At 59.2% G+C, this 20,366-nt stretch overlaps 2 protein-coding genes across 11 annotated transcripts in view; one reads left to right on the top strand and one right to left on the bottom strand.

The window, feature by feature from the left end:
• SGSM3 (small G protein signaling modulator 3) overlaps positions 1-2,452 on the top strand; it is a 50,359-nt gene extending 47,907 nt beyond the window's left edge. For all 4 annotated transcript variants that reach the window (XM_045872478.3, XM_045872477.3, XM_045872480.3 and 1 more), the window contains 9 exons: positions 19-73; positions 276-325; positions 462-614; positions 782-852; positions 972-1,020; positions 1,094-1,179; positions 1,812-1,934; positions 2,008-2,068; positions 2,315-2,452. In XM_045872478.3, coding sequence (XP_045728434.1) covers positions 19-73; positions 276-325; positions 462-614; positions 782-852; positions 972-1,020; positions 1,094-1,179; positions 1,812-1,934; positions 2,008-2,068; positions 2,315-2,392 — 726 coding nt within the window. In that variant the 3' untranslated portion in view covers positions 2,393-2,452. The remainder of the gene's footprint in view (positions 1-18; positions 74-275; positions 326-461; positions 615-781; positions 853-971; positions 1,021-1,093; positions 1,180-1,811; positions 1,935-2,007; positions 2,069-2,314) is intronic.
• A 538-nt stretch (positions 2,453-2,990) lies between these two features.
• Positions 2,991-20,366, bottom strand: part of MRTFA (myocardin related transcription factor A) — a 196,412-nt gene continuing 179,036 nt past the window's right edge. For 6 of the 7 annotated variants that reach the window (XM_064590573.1, XM_045872474.3, XM_054506800.2 and 3 more), the window contains 10 exons: positions 19,052-19,127; positions 18,000-18,161; positions 14,119-14,294; positions 13,520-13,651; positions 11,678-11,931; positions 11,318-11,489; positions 9,160-10,158; positions 8,157-8,318; positions 7,757-7,817; positions 2,991-4,529 (listed from right to left, as the gene is read on the bottom strand). In XM_064590573.1, the coding sequence (XP_064446643.1) occupies positions 4,012-4,529; positions 7,757-7,817; positions 8,157-8,318; positions 9,160-10,158; positions 11,318-11,489; positions 11,678-11,931; positions 13,520-13,651; positions 14,119-14,294; positions 18,000-18,161; positions 19,052-19,127 (2,712 nt within the window). In that variant the 3' untranslated portion in view covers positions 2,991-4,011. The remainder of the gene's footprint in view (positions 4,530-7,756; positions 7,818-8,156; positions 8,319-9,159; positions 10,159-11,317; positions 11,490-11,677; positions 11,932-13,519; positions 13,652-14,118; positions 14,295-17,999; positions 18,162-19,051; positions 19,128-20,366) is intronic. The other variant, XM_054506798.2, reaches the window with a different exon arrangement.

The following is a 20,366-nucleotide window of genomic DNA, read 5'->3' as shown; positions in this document are numbered from 1 at the left end:
CGCCGGCCGACCGTGCAGATCATATCTCAGAAGGACGAGCACTGCTGGGTCGGGGAGCTGAATGGCCTGAGAGGTGAGGCCTCCGTCCGGAGGAGGGGCGGGCTGGGCAGGGAACCCGGGAGCCCTGGCCGCCCTCCCCGTGCCCTCTGGCCTCTGCAGGAGCTGGGCTTTCTCAGCCAGCGAGCCTGCCCTCACACGGCCCTTACGCCCTTCCCGGGCGGGAGGTGTGCGGCCGCCGGCCGCCCGCTCCTCACGGGGCCCTGCTTCTCCCACAGGCTGGTTTCCAGCCAAGTTTGTGGAAGTCCTGGATGAACGGAGTAAAGAGGTAAGAGGGGACACAAGGCACGGCTGCCCCTGGGAGCTGCTGCCGCCTGACCTCGGCACCTGCTGGCTTGTGGCAGTGGCTGTGGGGACGGGGAGGGCGTGGCTGGCGCCTCTCAGACTCTGTCCCCCACCATCAGTACTCCATCGCGGGGGACGACACTGTGTCAGAGGGGGTCACGGACCTCGTTCGAGGGACCCTCTGCCCAGCTCTCAAGGCCCTGTTTGAACATGGGCTGAAGAAGCCCTCCCTGCTTGGGGGCGCCTGCCACCCATGGTTGTTTATCGAGGAGGTAAGTCAGTGGCTGGACCCACATCCCCCACCATCCTTTTCCTTGAGCTTCTGGGCCCCGTAGAGCTGACACAGGAGCTCACGGGGTGGCAGTATGCGCGCAGTTGGCCCCTGTGGCTTTGACCCGGTCCCTTCCCTGTTGTCCCTTACACTCACCTTGACCCCCAGGCAGCGGGCCGGGAGGTAGAGCGAGACTTTGACTCGGTGTATTCGCGCCTGGTGCTGTGTAAGACGTACAGGTAACAGGCTCCAGCAGCGCGCCCCGCGTCCCCCTGGCTGTCCCCGTGGGGGGAGGGGGAGGGCACAGCCTGAGCCGCGCTTCCTGGGGCAGCACTGGCAGCTTTGATCCGTCCCTCAGGTTGGACGAGGATGGCAAAGTCCTGACCCCGGAGGAGCTGCTCTACCGGGTAAGCGGGGTGGTGGGTGGGGCAGGCGTCCTGGGTTGGCAGCTGGAGCCCCCTGACAACTGGGCCCTCCCAGGCTGTGCAGTCTGTGAACGTGACCCACGACGCCGCACACGCACAAATGGACGTCAAGCTCCGGTCCCTCATCTGCGTGGGGCTCAAGTGAGTGTATCTGCCCACCGTGGGCCAGCGACAGTCCGGTCAGATGGCTGGTAGCCTGGGCGGTGGCCCTGTGGGGCAGCGGGGTGCCCGTGGGCTGGGCCTTCTGGGCCCGGGGCCTGGACAGACAGGGCAGCAGGGTGACTCCCAAAAGCCGTCCTCCAGTACAAGCCCGGCCATCGTTCTGTGGGCTGGGGAAGGCACTCGCGGGTTTTGTGAGGCAGAGATTTTAGCAAGGTGCCCGGTGAGGGGGGTCACCAGGAGTGAGGCCACCACAACCAACTAGCGAGGGGGCACTGGCTTGAAGGGAGCTTGGGCATCTGTGAGGCCCAGACCCGGGCCAGCGTGAGTCTGCTTTCTGCATTTGCCACCCAGCGGAGGGGACAGCCTCCAGGAGACCAGCTCCTAACATGGCCGTGGGCTTCCCTCCTGGACTGACCAGCAGGGCTAAGGCCCCTGGGTGCAGCAGGTGGTGGCCGAGTCTCAGACACAGAGAGGGAAGAACTGGGGCTGTGGGGACAGTGGGCCCGAGTGCCTCCCAGTGGGGAGGAGCCAGAGCTAGGCCGCTGTGCAGACACCGGCTCCCCGCCAAGGTGTGGGGGGAGAGGCGCCCACTCCTCCCCGCCTGTCCCCAGCGAGCAGGTCCTGCACCTGTGGCTCGAGGTGCTCTGCTCCAGCCTGCCTACTGTGGAGAAGTGGTACCAGCCCTGGTCCTTCCTGCGCAGCCCTGGCTGGGTCCAGATCAAGTGCGAGCTCCGGTGAGTCCCCTGCCCAGGGGCCCGGGGTGGGGTCGGCGCGGGCAGAGCTGACCGCTCCCTTCCTCACCTCTAGCGTCCTCTGCTGCTTCGCCTTCAGCCTCTCCCAGGACTGGGAACTTCCTGTGAAGAGAGAGGTGCGTGGTTGGGCTTGGCTCTCGGCCCTGCGGCCCGGCCCGCCTTCCCGCCGTGGGGACGGCCTGGGGTGGGGCAGGCCACCCCAGACACCTCGTGGGCGGCTCGGGCAGGGCCTGTGGGGACCCCGAGTGCCGGCATCACGCGGGCCACGAGCCGCTCTGGCCCCTGCCCTCTCGGGCTTCCTTGCCGTGTGATCCTGCATCCCCCGCTGTGCCGCCCGTGACAGAGGCTGTTCCCATGTGCAGGAGAAGAAGCCACTGAAGGAGGGTGTTCAGGACATGCTCGTGAAGCACCACCTCTTCAGCTGGGACATAGACGGGTGATGCTCTTCCTCCAGCGGCCCGTCAAGCCAGGCCTCCCCCCAACCTGCTGGCTACCGAGCAGCCCCTTCCTCAAGCAAGAAGAGGACAGCACAGTCCTGGCCAGGCTTGGGTCTGCTTGGGGATGGGGTCTGAGGTGGCCTGGGCCCATTCCAAGCTGCGGGGGGGGTCAAGGGAAAGCGACACTGGAGCTCTGGCCAGGCGGCACGGTGAACGGGGACACCACCTGGAACACTCAGGATGTCACTAGAGGACAGTGGGCGGCAGGAGCAGAAGGTGGGGCTGAGCCGGCTTCTCCCAGTGCCTAGGGGAGTGCCCAGCCTGGGCCCCAGTTTCAGAGTTTGTACCAGCCAAAACCTCGTGAGGAGGTGGGGCGCCATCTCTGTTCTGTCCGTTTGTGCTCAGGAAGGGGAGGGGGTGGCCACAGGCTCTTTGGCTTGTCAATAAATTGTGTCCTTGGGAAACCACCTCCCGTCTTCTGTCCAGCCAGGGCCATAGAGCTGTATGTCCAAGGTTCTGTCCTTTCTGGAATGGTCTAGAAAGCCTAGGAGCCAGCCCTATCACCCACCTCCTCCATGGACTGAACAAAAATGGACCAAAATCAGTGTTTTAGTTTTTATTTTAAAAAGTCCACACAGCTTCCCGACCTCTGTCCCAGCACTGGTTTGGTGACTCCATCCCTAATCCCGTTAACAACAGTGACAGGCCAGAAGGGAGGCTGGGCCCCAGGGCAAGAGGTGGCCACAGCTTGAGGGCTGACACCCCTCCTGTCCCAGGGCCACCGCGGCTGCAGTGAGGCAGCGGGACGGAATGTGGGGGGGTGGGTGTGGCCGGGAAGCACCTCTGCCCTCGTGGCACTAGTCGGAGCAGGGCACAGGCTGTGGCAGGGTGTCTACATGTCAAACACGCGTGATGGGGCCGAGGTGAGCTGCATCCAACCCCAGGAGCGGTGGTCTCCAGGCCCTTCTACATTGTGCACAGAATGGGAGGGAGCGCAAATCCACCTCCCAGCCCCCCAAAATCGATGTATACATATGTATGGCAATATAGATATAGAGATATATACACCTGTACAGAAACCGTTTGCCACCAGCCACTAAAGGGTTACACAACACCAAGACACTAAAATGGCAAGGGACTCCTCTCCCAGGAAGCCTGGGACCCTGGGGTTGGCATCACGGGGAACAGGGAGGTAGAGGCCCAGCTAGTTTCTTCCCTCGCGGGGGGGGGGGGGGGGGGGGGAGGAGCGGGGGGGGGGGGCGCGGCGAGGGGGAGAGAAGGAAGGAGATCCGCCCTGGGCCTCGCCTGCCTGAGCAAACTGCAGCCAGACTGCACCTCCGACCTCACAAAAGGAGGTCAATAGAATGGCCCTGGCCTGTCCAGGCCTCCTGAACTCTAGGCTGAGACCAAAGCTGCTCCTGGGCGGCTTCTCTCCTTGGTGAGCCTGAGCCAGGTGGCAGCATGGCCTGCTCCAGCCTCCCAGGGAGGGGCAAGCAGGGCCTGTGATTGTCAGGACTCATGACCACATGGAGGTGGGATCAGGCCGAGCACGCGGAGCTCCCAGGAGTTACCAAGGCTCCCCGGCTTCCAGCCCCTCCTGTCCCGTCCCTGCAGCCTGAGAGCTACAAGCAGGAATCCCAGTGGAGTTGCAAGTCGTGACCGTCGAGGAAGTCCGTGGAGAAGAGGCTGGGTGCAGTGGTGCTGAGCGGGGCCAGGCTGAGCACGGGGCCGCCCGATGACAGCTCCAGCCAGTCCATGCTGTCCAGGTGGCCATCAGCCAGGTCCAGGCCTACACCGCTGGGCTCAGGTGCAAAGTGCAATTCCGAGGTGTCCATGGGTGAGGGGGGGTGGTCCAGGATGGCAGAGCTGCTCAGCATCTGGCTGTGGAGGTCGTCGATGAGGGAGAGGGGTTCTGGCCCCTCATGCCCGCCCGTCAGCAGGGGCAGTCCCGTGCTGCTCTCCAGGAAGTCCTCTAGGCGCCCAGGGAGGACAGGAGAGCCCGAGGGAGGCGGCGGCACCTGGGGGAGCTCAGCAGAGGGGGGGGACGGCGTGGCCAGGGGTGACCCGCAAGTTGCCATCGAGGGGGGCTTCTCTTTCTCTGGTAAGGAAGGTGGTGGCTCCTTGAAATCTGCTGAAATTTCTGGCAAACAACAAAGTGAATGGATGTCAGGAACCAGGCCTGAAAAGGACCTGAGGCTGGCCCTACTTTACACCACATACAAAAAGTTAACTCCAAATAGGTCAAAGACCTAAATTGGGGAGCTGAAACCACAGAACTCTTAGGGAAAAATGGGGAAATCTTCACTGGATTCGGTAATGATTTCTTGGTTGCACCAAAAACGCAACAATAAAAATACATTAACTAGATCGTATAAAAAATTTTAAATTTGTGCACCAAAGGACACCATCAAGAGCAAAGACAACCCAGAGTGGGAGGAAATGTCCGCACACCTTGGATCTGATGGTTCACATCCAGACTAAAGAGCTCCAACTTAACAACAAAACCCCACAGGGAAAAAGGGCAAAGGACTCCACCATTTCTCCAATGAAAGATCTGCAAATGACCCGTAAGGACAAGAGAAGATGCTCAACCTCATTAGTCTTTAGGGAAATGCAAATCAAACCCACAAAGGACCACCACCTCACACCCAGTAGGATGGCTAGTAGTAAGTGTTGGTGAGGATGTAGAGAGATGGGAGCCTTTGTGCACGGCTGGTGGGAACAAACACGGTGCAGCCGCTGTGGAAGACGTGCAGGGATCCCAGCAGATGCAAGTACGCCAGCGCTCACAGCACCATACGTACAACAGCCTAAGTCCGCTCAAGTGTCCCTCACGGGTGAGCAGATCGGCACAAGGTATTCTGTCCCTACAGTGGGATCTCACGCGGCCATTAAAAGGCAGGAAACTGATGACCAGCTACAACACGGATGAACCTTGAGGGCACTGTGCTATGTGAAGTAAGCCAGAAACCAAAGGACAGGTACTAGAAGATTCCACTGGTATGAGGTCCCTAGAGCAGGCAAATTCAGAGCAGAGAGTAGAACAGAGGTTCCCCGGGGGTTGGGGGAGGGAGTTCCTGCCTACCAGGATCCAAGTGTCAGTCCAGGATGACGAAAACATTCTACAGACGGATGGTGGTGATGGCTGCACAACACTGAATGTATTTAATGCTACTGAATTTATACATTTTAAAATGACCAGAATGGCAAATTTTATGTGTATTTCACCACAATAAAAAAAAAATACATGCAGAAACCAACCAGGCTTGCTCCCTGGCACTCCCGCTCTCCTCCCGTCCCAGCCTGACACGCCTGCCCATCTCACCAAGCTCGGTCTCCCCAGATGCCCACCCCCATTCAAATGCCTTCCCGGGGCATCTGTGCCACCTCTCTGGCCAGTTCTGTGTTCCTCGGGGGGCAGACGGACAGCACCCCCAGCTCCCTTTCTCTGCCATGCCTTCACTGCTAGCGCTCAAGGCCTGGCCTGCTCCCTCTCTGCTTCTGGCATCATCTCTTTTTCCAGGAAGCCTGAGCCCTCCCAGTTTGGGTTCCTGTCTGGACACCAGGAACTCCCCAAATCTGTGCCCAGGCCCCTCTCCCGGGCTCCAGACCAGCCTCTCCAACGGCCTGCGAGCACCGCCCAGCCCAGTAGCCTCAGTGCCCCCTGTGCTTCTTAGAAATGTGCCTCAGACGCCAGACTCCAGAATCCGCAGAGCCTTGCTAAGGTCAGAATCTGACCTTGAGGGTAACATCAGCTCTTACACTCTGCGGGGTTTCTTTTTGAGATAAAATCCACCATTTTATTTACTTAAAATTAAAAAAAAAAATGATCCCTACACCCTACACGGGGTTCGAACTCACAACCCCAAGGTCAAGAGTCAGATGTTCCATGGACTGAACCAGCCAGGTGCCCATAAATGTCACCATTTTAAAGTGTACGATTCCCCGGCTGAGTGCTCACTTCACCTGTACCATCTTGCTAACCCTCCCCCTACTGCCACCAGTAAAGCGCTCAGAGAACTTCCACGCACCCTGCCTTCTTGGCTGCTGCCATCAGGGAACTCCCCCAGCTCCTACCTGACGCTGAGCCCCCCTCACCTGCCCTGCGCCCCCCGCACTCAGGGACCTCCGCCACCAGCACGCAAACAGGCTGGCTCCTTGCTCACTTTGCAGGAAACCCTCTGCAGAGAGCCATCCGGACTTGCTGGCTCCTACACCCCCCAGGCCCTTGCCCATGGTCCCACTGTAGCACCTGGCTGAGGTCACCAGCGGCCAACCACGATGCTAACCCCGTGACCAGATCTTGGTCACTGTCTCCCCTGGCCACCCAGTGACAGCCCTGGACTTCAGGACTTCACGGTCTTGAGGACACCCTCCCACTCTGCCCACTGCGGAGCATGATCTGCTCGTGCCCCTGGACTATGCCTCATCCTCCTCTCTGCTCACCCAATCTCATGGCTCCAAATGTGCATCTAGATGCCAACAGGTGACGCCCCTGCTTGGCTGTCTCAGGACACAGCCTGAGGCTGCACGGGACGCATCCCCAGTGCACCCCCTGGGGCTCCCCCTGGCAGTCTTGCAGCTGCATCTGGGTCACTCAGGCCGAACCCTTGGTAACATCCATGGCTGTCATCCTATCGTCTTGCCACACACAGGCCTAATCCATAAGGAAATCGGCTGGCTCTCCAAAATACACCGAGACTCGGGTCCTTCTCCACCTCCCTGCCACAGGCTGGCCCGGGCCCCCTGGACTCCCACAGCGGCCTCCTAGCTCCTGCCCTTCCAGCTAGAACAACCCTCCATTCAACTTCGCCCAGAGTCCGAGCCCTTCCGCCATGCGCCCGTGAGGCCTCGTGATCTGCCCCGACCTGCGCGACTTCTCTCCCTCCTGTGCCCACCCCGCCCCTCGAGCACACCTGGCCCCACAGGTGCCCCCCAGGGAGCCCAACAAGGTCAACTCAAATGCCCCCACACACCTGAGACCCTCCCCAGCTTTCCGTAATATCTGCTCCTCCCACGATACAATCTGTCTACTATTCATTCATCTCACACTAGACCATGCAAAGGTGAACATCTCTGTTTCGTTCATCACTGCACCCCAGGCCACGGCGACAGTGCCCACCACGCAGTGGGTGCTGGGTAAAGCAATCAATGCTTGAGGGCTGCACCCCTGAGCGGTGTCCTTGTCCAAGCCCTGGAGACGGTATACGTCTCAGCTGTTGCTACATCCAAACTACAAGGCCCGTCAGCCCCTTAAGTGTTCCATAACGGAACAAAAATCAGTAATCAAGCACCCTAGGGCTGAACACAACCTATGGGGCAAGGAGGAGGTTGGTGGAGGAGTCAGCTCAGGAGTCTGGGCTTTACCTCCACTCTGAATAAGAATGTCAAACAGGTCATCCATCTGCTGGCTGGAGGAACCATTCTCCTGTAGGACAAATAGGGGGGAAAAAAAATGAAAATCTAGAGCAGGAGGCCTCCAGCCTAGCTCAGGGCAGAACCCCTTCCTTCCACCCTTGAGTTGGCAGCCAGACCTGCAGAGCCCACCGGCCTGGGCTCAGGCTCTCAGAGCTCACTCCTCTGTCAGGCCAGGCTCTGGCCAGTCTGCCCATAATGCCCCCTCCATCCACACCCACCCCGCTGGCCACCTCCCCGGCCCTGCAAGGCCTCCTCTGCCCCTATCTTCCAGTTGGCTTGGTCGGGGGGACTGTGGGAGTCCAGCCCAGCAGCCCAGGCAGACGCCCACCCTGGCCGGGCCCCGGTCTACCTTCTTCACCTGCTGTCTGGGCTGCTGGCTCACGGCTTCCTCATAGCCAGGCGGCTCCTTCTTCAGCAGAGAAGTAGGGGTCCCAAAGAGGGGCTGTGATGGGTGCTCTAGGTCCATCTGGGCTGGTGGGCCAGGGGCTGGAGAACCAGGCTGGGACAAGGGCTGGACAGAATGGTAAGAGAACCGGTGGCTGGGATCCTGAGGGAAGCAGGCCTGGGGCCCAGCACATTCCAGGAAGGCAAGGCAGGAGGAACCTACCTTCTGGGACACAGGACAACCTGCTGCTGCACTGGCTTTTAGGAAGCTTGCACGGAAGCCATTGGGGAAGAAGGAATAGGAGACTGGGGAGGCCCTGCCTGACCTCTGACCCTGCAGAGGGTGGGGCTCTGGGCGATTCCCCTGTCTCCTCCCTTTCTGCCGGAGGCTGCTCAGGGACCCTGGTCTCCCATCCTGAGGGGCCCGGTTCCTGTCACTGCCCACCGTCCCCTCCTCCAGCCCCGAGCTCTGCAGGGCTGAGAGGCCACACAAAGCCTAACGCAGCCTCACCTGTGGACCAGGCTGGCTGGAGGGTCTGGGCTGTGAGGGTAGCACCAGCAGGGAGCCAGCTGCCCATGACGGCTTGGGGGTGGGGGGCACGGCTGGCCTCTCCCAGGTAGGGGGCTTCCCCGACCCTCACCGGGGCCTGTCCCACCCCCATGGAGCAGAGGCAGGCCTGGGTGCGGGCTGCTCAGGGGGGCCCTCCGCCCGGGGTACAGAGATGGGTGGTCCCTGACAGCTCCACCCTCAGGGCTGTGGGGTCTTCGGCAGCTCCCTTAATCTTCCCAAGTCCTAGTACCTCCCCTCGGTGACATAGGGATGGCCATCCCTCGTTTCAGAGGACTGAGTGGAAGTTTAAAGGAAGCGAGCACAATCTGCCCAGCCGTGGGGTGCCTGGTAAACGGACTGTTACCCTTAGTCTCCTCACGCTCTCCCGCGGCCCCAGCCCCTCCCCACACCCAGGTACCTGCTCGGGGCTCCTGCTGGCCAGGCTGGGGCTGTCTGCATTCTTATTGGTCACGGTGAGGACAAGGTGGGTCCCTGTGGAGTCAGTGATGAGGGTGGGAGGCGTGACCCCCTTGATGAGGCTGGGGCCCTGGGGGCCCAGAAGCAGCTGGGGAGCAGGGGCTGGCTCAGGCTCCGGCAGCGCAGCTTCCTGCTTCACTACCACGGCCGGGGGCACCAGGGGACGAGTGTCTGCATGGTGGGCAGTGGGGGCCGCCAGGCTGGGGCTGAAGGGGTGAGCAGAACCTGTGGGCTGCCGGCTCAGCTGGCAGCTGGAGAAGCTGTTTTCCTGCTTGACTGGGGTGCCAAGGGGGGCCGGGGCCGGCTGCTGGGCCCGCTTCTCTTGCTCCAGCTGCAACCTCAGCCACTCCACGAGCTGCTGTTTCTGGCGCAGCATGCGGGTCAGCTCTTCAATTTGCTTGTCCTTTTCCTGCAGCATCTGGTCCTTGTCACGCCCCTCAAGCTCAGCCCGTACCCCAGGGCTCAGGCAGCAGGACCCGGCCCGGGGGCCCTCCTCCTTCACAAGGATCTGTAATGGCGAGGCCTGCAGGGTGAGCTGGGTCAGTGGCGATGTCACCATCTCGCCAAAGGTGTCCCCGGGTGTGGAGTTCTCATCGCCTGTGCTGAGCAGTGAACGCTCTGAGGGGGTGGGAGACACGGGGGGTGTGGAGCCTGTGCTGCCAAATTTCACCACTCCGTTACTGGTCACCGTGGCCACCACCACCTCAGCTGGGGCCAGGCCTGCTGCCACCAGGGCAGGCCCCGTGCTTAGTCGGGCAGCCGGGAAGGCGACCACTACCTCCCCAGCCTTGGGCAGGATGGAGGGGGCAGCAGGGCCCTTGGGGGCTCCTGGGGCAGGGCTGACTTGTTCTTGGTATGCACGTAGACGCTCGATCAGGTCTGTCTTGGTGCCTGAGACGGGCAGTGACCGCAGCTTTAGCTCCTGCTTCAGCTCTGCCACCTGCAAGGGGGCCGAGAGTCAGGGGTGGGGCAGGGCGACAGAGAGAACTGGGTCTAGGTAAGAGGGCAGTCGGGGAGGTGGGAAGGATGAGATCTTTGTTCATTAGGCTTCAACCATCTGGGTCCCACTGGTCCTTCAGATCCACGAGCCCCTGACCTTCCCACAGCCCTGGAGGGTGGGACGTGTGTGCCGTGAGCCCGGCCTCCTCCCTTTCGCCATCCTCACCACACAGGAGGCCTGGTTAAAATACTCTTCCCCTCCCGTCTGGGCATGAGATGCTCTCAGGTGTCCCCAGCCCCAGCATGGGCCCTGGTGTTCAATGACTTAAATACTTCATTGAATCAACTGGACTGATTTTACAGATGAGAAAACTGAGCTCACAAAAGTAAAGTAACTTCAAGATCACCACTAATGAGCAGCAGAGCTAGACGTTAAAGCCAGGTCTGATGGACTCTGATGTCTGTACCCAGCTACCCGCACAAGGGCTGCGTCTTGCTGGGGTCGGATCTGACTCAGGAGGGGCCGGTCTGCTCCTGAGCACAAACTCTCCAGGGAGAATTTGATCTGTTTCATCTTCTGATTGGGGCAGAAGAAACAGACCAGGCCCCGGACATGACCCACCTTCCAAGACCCCAGGACATGAGCAGGGTCTGTGCCCCAAGCATGGGCCACTCTTTTCCCAAGCAGATGCAGCAAATTCAGTGGCAGCATTAGCAAAGTGGAAAAGGTTGGGGAGTTGAAGTGGACAGCCCCAAGTTTGAATCCTGACTCTACCACCAGCCAGCTCTGAGACCTCAGGCAAGCCTCTCTGCCCTCAACACCTCCGCCTGCTCGTCCTTAAGCCTCATGCTGCACAGCAAGGGCCAAGGAAGAGAAATTGTATAAAGGGGTCGGTAGGCCCCGAGGCCCCAGGCAGACGCTGGCTGCTGTAGTTAATGGTAATGACTAGGATGACAAGGCAGATGCCATGGATGACCAGGGCCACGCAAACCTTGCAGCAGGCTCCAGGGGCCTCTGCTGGAGGAGACCAGAGTCTGGAGCTCGGCTCGGCCTTCCAAGGCCGTGGGGCTCGCGCTCTCCCTACAGATGAACACTAGGCCAGCCCCCCGCGGGAGGTGGGGCCGGCAGTGGCTCCAGTGGGAAGGGGGCGCCCACCTACCTTCATGTCATCCAGGTTGGCAGGCAGGGCTCCCGGCTTGCCAGTCAGCGGGGTGCTGTTCTGACGCGCCAGCCCACTGGGCCCGGGAGCGCCCGAGCTGGAGCCACTGCTGGTCGTGGAGAGGCTGCGTGTCGGGGGGGCCCCACCGCTCCCCGGGGCCTCGCCTGCGGGCCTGAGGAGAAGAAATGGTAGACATGAGCACCTGGCCAGCATCGCCCTCGGGGCAGAGATGGGCATGGGGCAGGAGGGCTCAGACCAAAGGGTCCTTAAAGATCTGGGGTTCACCCAGCCAGGCCTGGCATCGGCCGGGCAGGGCGCCTCTGGGCGGGACGGGCAGGGCGGGCGGCGGCGGGCTCCTACTTCGGCGGGGCAGGCAGGATGGTCTGGTAGTTATAGTGCTGCTGCTGCTGCTGGTTGAGGATCTGCAGCTGGAGGAAGAGCTGCTGCTGCTGCAGGATCTTGGCGTAGGAGGAGTCCATGGGAGGCGCCCCCTTGTCCTGCTTTTGGTCCGGGGGGATGTACTGGTGATACTTGAGCTTCTTCACCTTTGGCTTCAGCTCCTTGGCTTTCTTGCTGCGCTGTGACTTCTCACTGGCAGACTTGGGTTGGCTTTGCTGAGGGCACAGCAGATGGGGGGCGCCATCAGGGGGCAGTGCTGGCTTCTCAGAAGGGCCCCCCCTTCCTCCACCCCGCCCGGTTCCACGCTCCTCCACCAGCAGTGGCCTCGTCAGCGCCCACAAGCGCGCCTGGGAGGGAGGGCCCGGCTGGCCGGGGCGGGTTGTGCCCAGCCCCGCTTACTCAAGAGAGCCTCTAGCCTGGGGAGAGAGAGATCAGGGAATGCAGACGTGACCGTGACCTGGAGCAAAGCGTGAACACGACAGCTGGCTGACGGAGCGCCTGCCCTCCACACAGGCCTGTGGTCAGTGCGCGCGGGGCTTGGGGAGCCAGCCTGCAAAGGCTGAGGCATTACCCAGAAAAGAGGAAGGGTACACGGATATATTTAAACTATCCTTCAGACGTGTAGTGGTCAAAGAAAGGCACCAGTTGTGTGATGAGGAGCAGATCTGAGGAAGGATTTTGGGGGGAAACAATCTGACATCTGTGGCCAACCAGGAACACACCACAGAGGCCAAGAGAGGTGCCCCGACGAAGGAAGGCCTGGGCACTGGGACCCCAGGAGGAGTGGCTCACCACCTCCTCTGGGACAGGGAAGCCACAAAACTTGAACTTTCCTGCCAGCAGCAGGGCCTCATGGCCCCGCAGAGATCATGCCAACAGGGAAGGCCTGGGGGCGGGGGCGGGGGCGCCACTCAGGAGGGCACCAGGGAGCGCCCCCCACGCACACAGGCAGCAGTCAGAGGCACAGCGAGGGCTTGGCTCCAGCAAGGGAGGGGGAACCGGGATGGCTGGGGGGGGCGGGACGGAGACGATTAGACAAAAGGATGAGTGAGACCGAGAAGCAGGTGGGGCAAGAAGGAAGGGAAGCCTCCCAGGAGGAGCAGGGCCACAGGTGTGGAGGCGCCAGTGGGCAGTCGGCTGGGGGCTAAGTCCCCGAGACCCTGGAGGCAGGAGGCTCTGGGGGGTTGGGGGGGGGCGCCGGGCACTGGCTCTTGGTGCTGCTACACGTAATTCACCTCAGCGCCCAAAACAGTGTCCCCCACACAAAGATGGGCATCTCAGGGGCTGGTGGTAAGCCCTGCCCCTCAGACATGTTAGATCAGGCCTTAGAGGAGAATAAAAAATGCCCAGGGGCACCTGCTGGCTCAGTCTTGATCTTGGAGTTCAAAGTTCAAGCTCCATGTTGGGTGTAGAGATTACTCAAAATAAACCCTTAAAAAAAAGAAAATGCCCAAAACGGCCCATGTGTGACCTCGAGTCCATCCTTTCACTTCTCAGTTTTTTCACTCACAGAATAGACTATGACTGCCTCACGGGATTGTGCTGAGCGTGTTTTCATGGGGGAGGGTGGAATAAGAGCCAGGAAGAGCCCGTCCAGACCCCGGCCCACCGCACTCAGCAAGCGGTGCTTGTGGGTGTGACAGCCAGTGCCCATGGAGAGAGGAGGAACTCTGTTGGCCCCTGACCAGGGGGAAGAGATATGCACCCCACTCCCTGCAGCTGTCCCTCCACTGGGACGAAATCACAGCAGGGCTCGGAGGGGCCCGGGAAGGGGAGGGAGGGCAGTTGGCTGGGGACCTGTACCTTAATGAGCGTCGGAGTGGGCTTGGCCACTGGGGCTGTGGTTCCGTTGGTGAGGCTGGGAGGCAGAGGAGGCTGCTCGGCCAGGAAAAGTGTTTCTCCGGAATCCGGGCCCAATGGGAGTTGAGACACAACCTGAGAAAGGCGGGGGACACAGCCATATCAGGCGGTGGTGCATCTCAGCCCTTCCCTGCCCAGAGGGGGCTGCAGGCATCTCCTCCAGCAGCAGCACTGCGTGCAAGGAACAGCCCCCGGGAGGCAGGGCGGAGGGAACTGGAACACGGAGCCACAGAGAGCAGGCGAACAGGTCACTAACTGAATGAGGGGGAAGCAGGCGGGTCTGCGTGGATGCAGGGGCTGGCCAGGGGGCCTCAGGGATCCCACTGGGAGGCAGCCCCAGCTCGGCAGCGGGCTGGCCAAGGCAGCTGAAATGGGGCCCACTGCCGACATCTCTGGGGCTCAAGCAGCCGGCTCAGGACCTCGCAGAGCAACACCCTCGGCTTCCCAGTCCCCCCTGGCCCAGGTGACACCTCACTCTGGACAGCTCCAGCAAGTGTGGGGCCCTTGGGGAGTGGGGAAAGCATCCGGAGGGACAAGCTCACCTGAGTGGGGGATACAGAGGTGGCACTAGGCAGTGGCTCACTGACTCGGGCTTCCAAGGGTGACGGCACCGAGCCCTGGGATTCATGGCTGGCAGGCTGCTCAGGGGATAAGGCGTCACTGCTGTCCTCATCAAAGGAAGAGCTGTCCGCTACTTTCGGGTAGTTCACCTGGCCCACTGAAAGTCAAAGCCGGCGTAAGATTCCACCTCCAGCCCCCACAAATGGAGAGAGGTGCCTGCGCCCCGACCTCCAGCCCAGCAAGGCAGACAGGAGAAAGCCCAGCAGCTGACCTGCCTTCTGGGTCCAAAAGAGCTCCAGGAAAGCTCATCATCATGACCCGGACACAAAGGCAGAAGAGTGCTAGCTACTCCGCTGTTAAAGCACTCCCTTGCCTTTGACTCTACACTGTGTCCAGCTCAGAGTCAAGTTCCATGCTCCCTCCCTGCAGCCTGTAGCCTCCTCTGTCTCATCTAGATGTTTCCCTGCTGTTAAAAGCACTTCATGTCCATCCTCTGGTGGCACAAAACTCTCCTCTTCCCACAGAGGCTTGTGGCCCCTGCAATGAAGGCTCAAAGGGACAAACAGCCTGAGAACACGGCTCCTCACTGGGCTGTCTCGACCCCCTGGAAGGCAGGGACAGGCTAAGGGCTTCTGGAAAAGGTGCACCTACTCAGAGTGGACGTATGGTGACCTCCTTTTAGTGGCCTGCGACTCCCAGAGACCCAAGAGCTGGCAGCAGCAGCCACCAGGAGAAAATCCACCCAGCTGGCTCAAAGTGCCCTGCCCGGCCGCATGGCCAGGGTCCTGGCTGCGGCCAGGCTGGGAGGGAGGAGTGGGAGCACCAGGGCCCTAGTGTGGAAATCCCAGGACACAAAAGGAAGGAAAGACAAATAGGGTATTTCAAAAACTTCATGTCCCAACCACCCGCTCGGCACTGCTGGGGGAAGAGGTTCTGCCGGGGTCTGCTGTTCACACGGGAGGAACGGAGGCGGGGGTCACAGCAGAGGTGAACTGTGGGGCGCACCTGGGGAAATCTGCGGTGGTGAGAAGACCGCCGATAGGGAACAAGAACAAACTAGGAACTCTCCCAGCAGACTCTTCCTCTCCAGGGCCACGAGCTGAGGCTCTCTCCTCCCCTGGGACCAGGGAAGGACACACCTGAGCTCGAACATCCGCGTGCGAACAGTGGTGTGGGAGCCAGTGATGCTCACTGCTGGGCCGGCTCCTACGCCCCCTCCCCTCTGTCCTAGCAGGGGCCGCGCACACGGTGCACGGGGGGAATGGAGCTCAATTACTGCCATGTACTCCAGGCCTCTGACGCATCTAGACTTCTCCCAGCAGCTCTTCCTCCCAGCAAGGAGACAGGCCATGGGATGGCAGCCACCCGGCACCCAGCACGCGATGGGAGGAATCCGGGATGGAGGCAATCTGGCTCGTCCAACGGGAACCAGGGGCTGGCCACGCTGGAGAAGCCCAATGAGCAGGGCGGGCCAGGATCCCTGCCCTCTGATTTTGGTCCAGTCCCCTCTGCTCAAGGGCAACACAGACTCTGTGGAGACGCTCAGGGAAGACTTCTTGGAGGAGGGGTCTTGACATGAATCTTAGAGATCAAATGGGGGTGGGTGGCCTGGAGGGGAGGGCAGCGGCGTGCTGTGAGTGGCCATAGGGAGCGTGTGGGGAAGACAATGGGTGGTCAGCCTCTGCAAAGCCCCTGTCGCGCCCCCACCTTTATCAGGGCTCAGGACCACCGTGGCCCCCTCCCCACACTCCACATCCAGCTTCGCCTCCTCCTTCTCCTCCTCAGACGTGGCCGGAGTCTCTCCCCTCCCAGGACCTAGCTCTTCCTCTGACCCCTTCCTCTCAGCCACAAAGCTGTATTTCTCCCAGCCTAAAACTCCTTTGCAGCCCACCACCTCCCTCTTTCTTCCTTCTCCACTCACTTCTTGAACAAATGGTCTGCATCTGCTGTCAACACTTCCTTACCACCTAGTCGTTCCCAACCCACATGATCTGGCTTTTTCTGGCAAATGCTCCTTTCTCTCAGGTCACTGGTGGTTATTACCTGCTTACCAAACTACACTACCTCCCCATTCTCAAACCAGCTGTGCTCTGCCACACCTCCAGGCCACTGCCCACATGGCCCCCTGTGCCTGGAATGTCCTTCTGTACCTTCTCCGTTGGGCAAAGTGGACCCCACATGTGTCCTACTGTCTGTGATACTTCTCCAGGCCTCCCCACCAGGCCCGTCTCTGAGAGAAGTCTGTGTTGGCCCGGCTCGCACTGACCTGACACCCCATTACCCCCACGTCGTCACTACAGCGCCTGTCCCCTGGTCTGTAACGAACGAGACTGCTGACGGCAGCGGCCCTTCTGTGCGTGTCCCGAGATGCCCAAGACCGCCGGGCCCTTTATATCCATTATTGCCTGTGGACCTGCAGCCTGTCCTGTGAGGCCGGTGACTCAGCTCCTATGTCACAGGACCGTGGCCTTCTCACTACACAGCGCTGGCATCTGACCGGGAGCCAGACTCAGAAATCGCCTGTTCCTACATCAGTCTTCTCTGATCGTACTGCATTCTTGGAGGGCAGCATCATATTTTGTTCATCTTTGTAAACTGCACGACTTCACACAGGGCCTGGCACCATGCTCTCACATTTTGGGTGGCTGGAGAGTCCAGAACTGACCTGGGCCTAAACACAGGCCTGACATTAGGGGCTGCTGTGGAATCCGGTGAGGATCGGGGTAGGGGAACATGGAGATGAGGTGGGATGAATGCCAGGGCAAAGCGGGGGACTAAGAGGGCTATCAGCACCAACTGGCAAAGGGGCTCCTCCTACCCTGTCGAACTGCTGTCTGCAGCACAGAGGCTCTGGAAATCAAAGTCTCCTCTGACTCAGGGCTCATGGCCCAACTCGGCCTGAGCTGGGGTCTGTGGTTCCCCCCCTGGTACCCCGCCCAGAAGATCTAACTCCTTATGATGGAGGGAGCAGGTGAGCCTCATGTCAACCTTCCAGGGGCAGGACCAGGTCTTAGGCCCACTGTAGCCAAGAAGACATGCCTGTACTAACAATGACCAAAATCTAAAGGAATCAGGTTCGAACACCTGCCCGGGGCACACAAGGCCCTGGCATGTCCCAGACTCTGCCCACCTCCCCCGTCCTTCCAGCTCCACGCCCAGGCTGCTCCTCGCCCTGCGAGGCTCTCCCTCCCTGGAGCTCGTAGTGCCTCTCTCCCCGTATGTACTTCAACTCCGACTCATCCCGCAGCCCCGGTCTTGGCCGTCTCCTCTCTCGAACCAACCCCCTGGCAGAGCCGGGACGGGGACCCTCCTCTGTGTGCCCAGAGCAGCTGGGGCTCTGTCCAGCACAGCTGCTGCCTCTGTCTGGCCGCTAGCTGTTTACCTGCCTGAACCTGCTCCTAGGTGGGAGTTCGATAAGGGCGAGGGGCTTGCTCTGCTTCATGGGGCTGTGTCCTAGCACCTGGCACACCTCTCAGATCAATCAATATTTGTTGAGTGAAGTATCTGTGGAAAGTGCCAGGCTTCAAGGAGAGATTTCACTAATAAAAAGAAACAGTAAGGAACAGACTTCTGATTCCTGGCATCTCCATAGGTTCATACACACCAATCCTGACATCTAGCTACCCAGTGAAAGAGTATACAGAGGAGACAGGGGACAGAGGCCCCTCTGTTAGTTAGTCCGGCATGATCCCTGAGGCCACTGGCACTGTCCCAAGCTAACACTACCTGTTTCTTGGGCTCTCACGTTCTGTACCTAAACGTTTCCCAAGTCAAAGCAGGAAGTCAAGCAGCAAGAAGCCCAGAGCCCCTTCCTCCTGCATCCGGCCTGCACATTCACACAGGGTGGCTGGGGCCTCCTCACCAATGATGGCTTCTTTCAAGCTGGACTCCACAGGCAGAATGTTCTTCTCAACCAGCTCCATGGGGCCCGGCCTCTGTGCAATCTTCTCGTTGAGGTCATCAGCCAGTCTGGCTCTCTTCAGCTTCAGCTGCTTGGCCTGGAGGGAAGGCTCGGCCGAGGTCTCTGCCCATGGGAGAGAATGGAGTGCAGGAGGATGTAGGAATGGACCTGGCTCTACCCTGGGAACTCCAGAGCAGCTCTGCTTCCCTCTGGGGAAGGAGCAGAAGCCATCAGGATGTAGAGAGTGTCCCAGGCAGAGAAGAGAGGCTCAGCTTTAAATTCTACAGGACACAAGAAGGGGCCCGACTGCAGACAGAGTGTGGGCACACCCAGCCACGGTCACTGGGCACGGGGGGCTACAGAGCCGAAACTGCAGCCGATGATGGAGCACACCCTGCCCTCCCTCAAGCTTTCTGGGTTCCGAAGGCAATTCAGTCCCTGCTCTGGGTCTCAGTGTCTCTCTCTATACAAAGCAGGGCTCAGACTAAGGAAGTTCTCTTCCAAACTCAAAGTTGACTCAAAACTAAAAACAACAACAAAATGGATAGATTCACGCTGCTTTCAGCAGCCAAAATAGTTTCTTCACTAGAACGTGGACAGAAGTGTGTGCCAGGCCAGGCAGACACACCTAGGATGAACTTACTTGGGTGTCACAGGTGCTCATGTGATGCTGAATGGATGTGGGAGTGAAGGAGTGAATGAGCACAGAAAGGAACTGAGTTTTTAGAAGATTCTGGAGAAAAGGCTTTCAAACCAAGGGATGACAAGATCCAGGGCCACCAGGCGGCCAGAGGAGAAAGGGGCAAACCAACCTACGAGAATGTGACTGTGCGGCTCTAGGAACTCGCAGAACTCATGCGGCTACCACAGCCCTGCTGTTCCACTGTGTTAAGGCTTGGCTTACTCACTGTCAACAGCAACGGGAGTGATAAGAAAGAGGGACATAGAAATGTGGGTGATGCACGGTGGAAACAGCGAGCGTAAGGGGAGGAAGCATTTCCAACCTAACACACCTTCCAAAATATGCATCCTGACCAGCTCCGATCTCTCCGGCCGGGAACGAATCTTCCGTTTCAGATAGTCCTCTGTCTATAGAAAAAACACACCAAGAGAATCTCAAATCCAGGATACAAGTTATGGAATGGAACCTCTGTAGCCCCCAGCTGCCCCCCATCCCAGCCTGGAGCCTTCAGGGTTCTGAGGCAAGGAGAGGCCTGGGGGGACAGGGGCGCATCCACTTCCAATGCACCTGCTCAGGGCACCCCCTCATCTGTCAAGACTACTTGTTTCTCTGAGGCTGAACTATCCATGTATTTCTTAAAAATGTATTACTTGTACTATCATAAAAGTAATATATGTTCATCAAAGAAAATTTAGAAAATTACAAAGTAAACAATAACAAAAAATTTTAATCACCCACTGTTAGTATTTTGGGATATTTATTTCTAATCATTCTTCCATGCAAAAGATGTCTAATTTTGCAGAGCTGTAATCATGGTGAATGTAATTTTATATCTTGTTCAAAAAATGTAGCACTGGATAATCGCATGAGCATTTTCCATTCATTTTGAATGGCTGCCCAATGTATTACTAATTCTGCTATACGGTGTCATAGCTGTAGCTCCTTCAAGTCCAATGCCCTCATTTCTGAGACTCCAGGTGAACTAAAGCATTCCCTGGTCAGTCTCAGCGCCTGGTGCTTGTGCTATAAGGCCCAGGTGGCCCCAGGTCTGTCTGACTCCAGAGTCTGTGCTCTTAACCACTGCACCAGAATTTTTCAAACCACAGGTCAAGACCATGAGTAGGTCAAAACCAGGAAAGGATAGGACAAGACAGGACAGGACAAGGTAGACTAGCGTAAAGTAGAAAATAACACAGCAGAGCACAGAGCACACTGCCTCTGGGAGAGGTAAAGCCCTGGCGCTCGCCTACTGTCTTGGAGCTCTGTGCTCTCCCCAGGGGAGCACGAAGCCCTACGGGAGACGGCTCTGGATCTATTGCTCTGCATTTGCAGAGGACAATGGGACTGCCACGGCTGCTGTAGGACATGGTAGAACAGGTATCAGACACCACAGGTCTTCATGGGCATCAGAGGGAGGCGTATTTTCTAAGCTACCTGACATTCTGAACCATGGCCAAGGATGAGCTAGAATGCAGTACTAATTAAGAAAATACCTGGAGTCCACAGACCAAGGTTTGAATCCCAGCTTTGCCACTGACTAGCTTGACAAGTTAGTTTACCTCTCTTAGCTGCACCTAAGAAATGAAGAGCACCTAACTCGTAAGAGCTGAAATGAGCCGAAATGAGAGAATGACATCCCTCCGCAT

Source organism: Mirounga angustirostris, unplaced genomic scaffold (genome assembly GCF_029215605.1).
Source record: "Mirounga angustirostris isolate CCGP_5_RB_7025 unplaced genomic scaffold, mMirAng1.0.hap1 SCAF_5, whole genome shotgun sequence".
Classification (NCBI taxonomy): domain Eukaryota; kingdom Metazoa; phylum Chordata; class Mammalia; order Carnivora; family Phocidae; genus Mirounga; species Mirounga angustirostris.
This window is presented reverse-complemented; position numbering and strand designations above follow the sequence as displayed.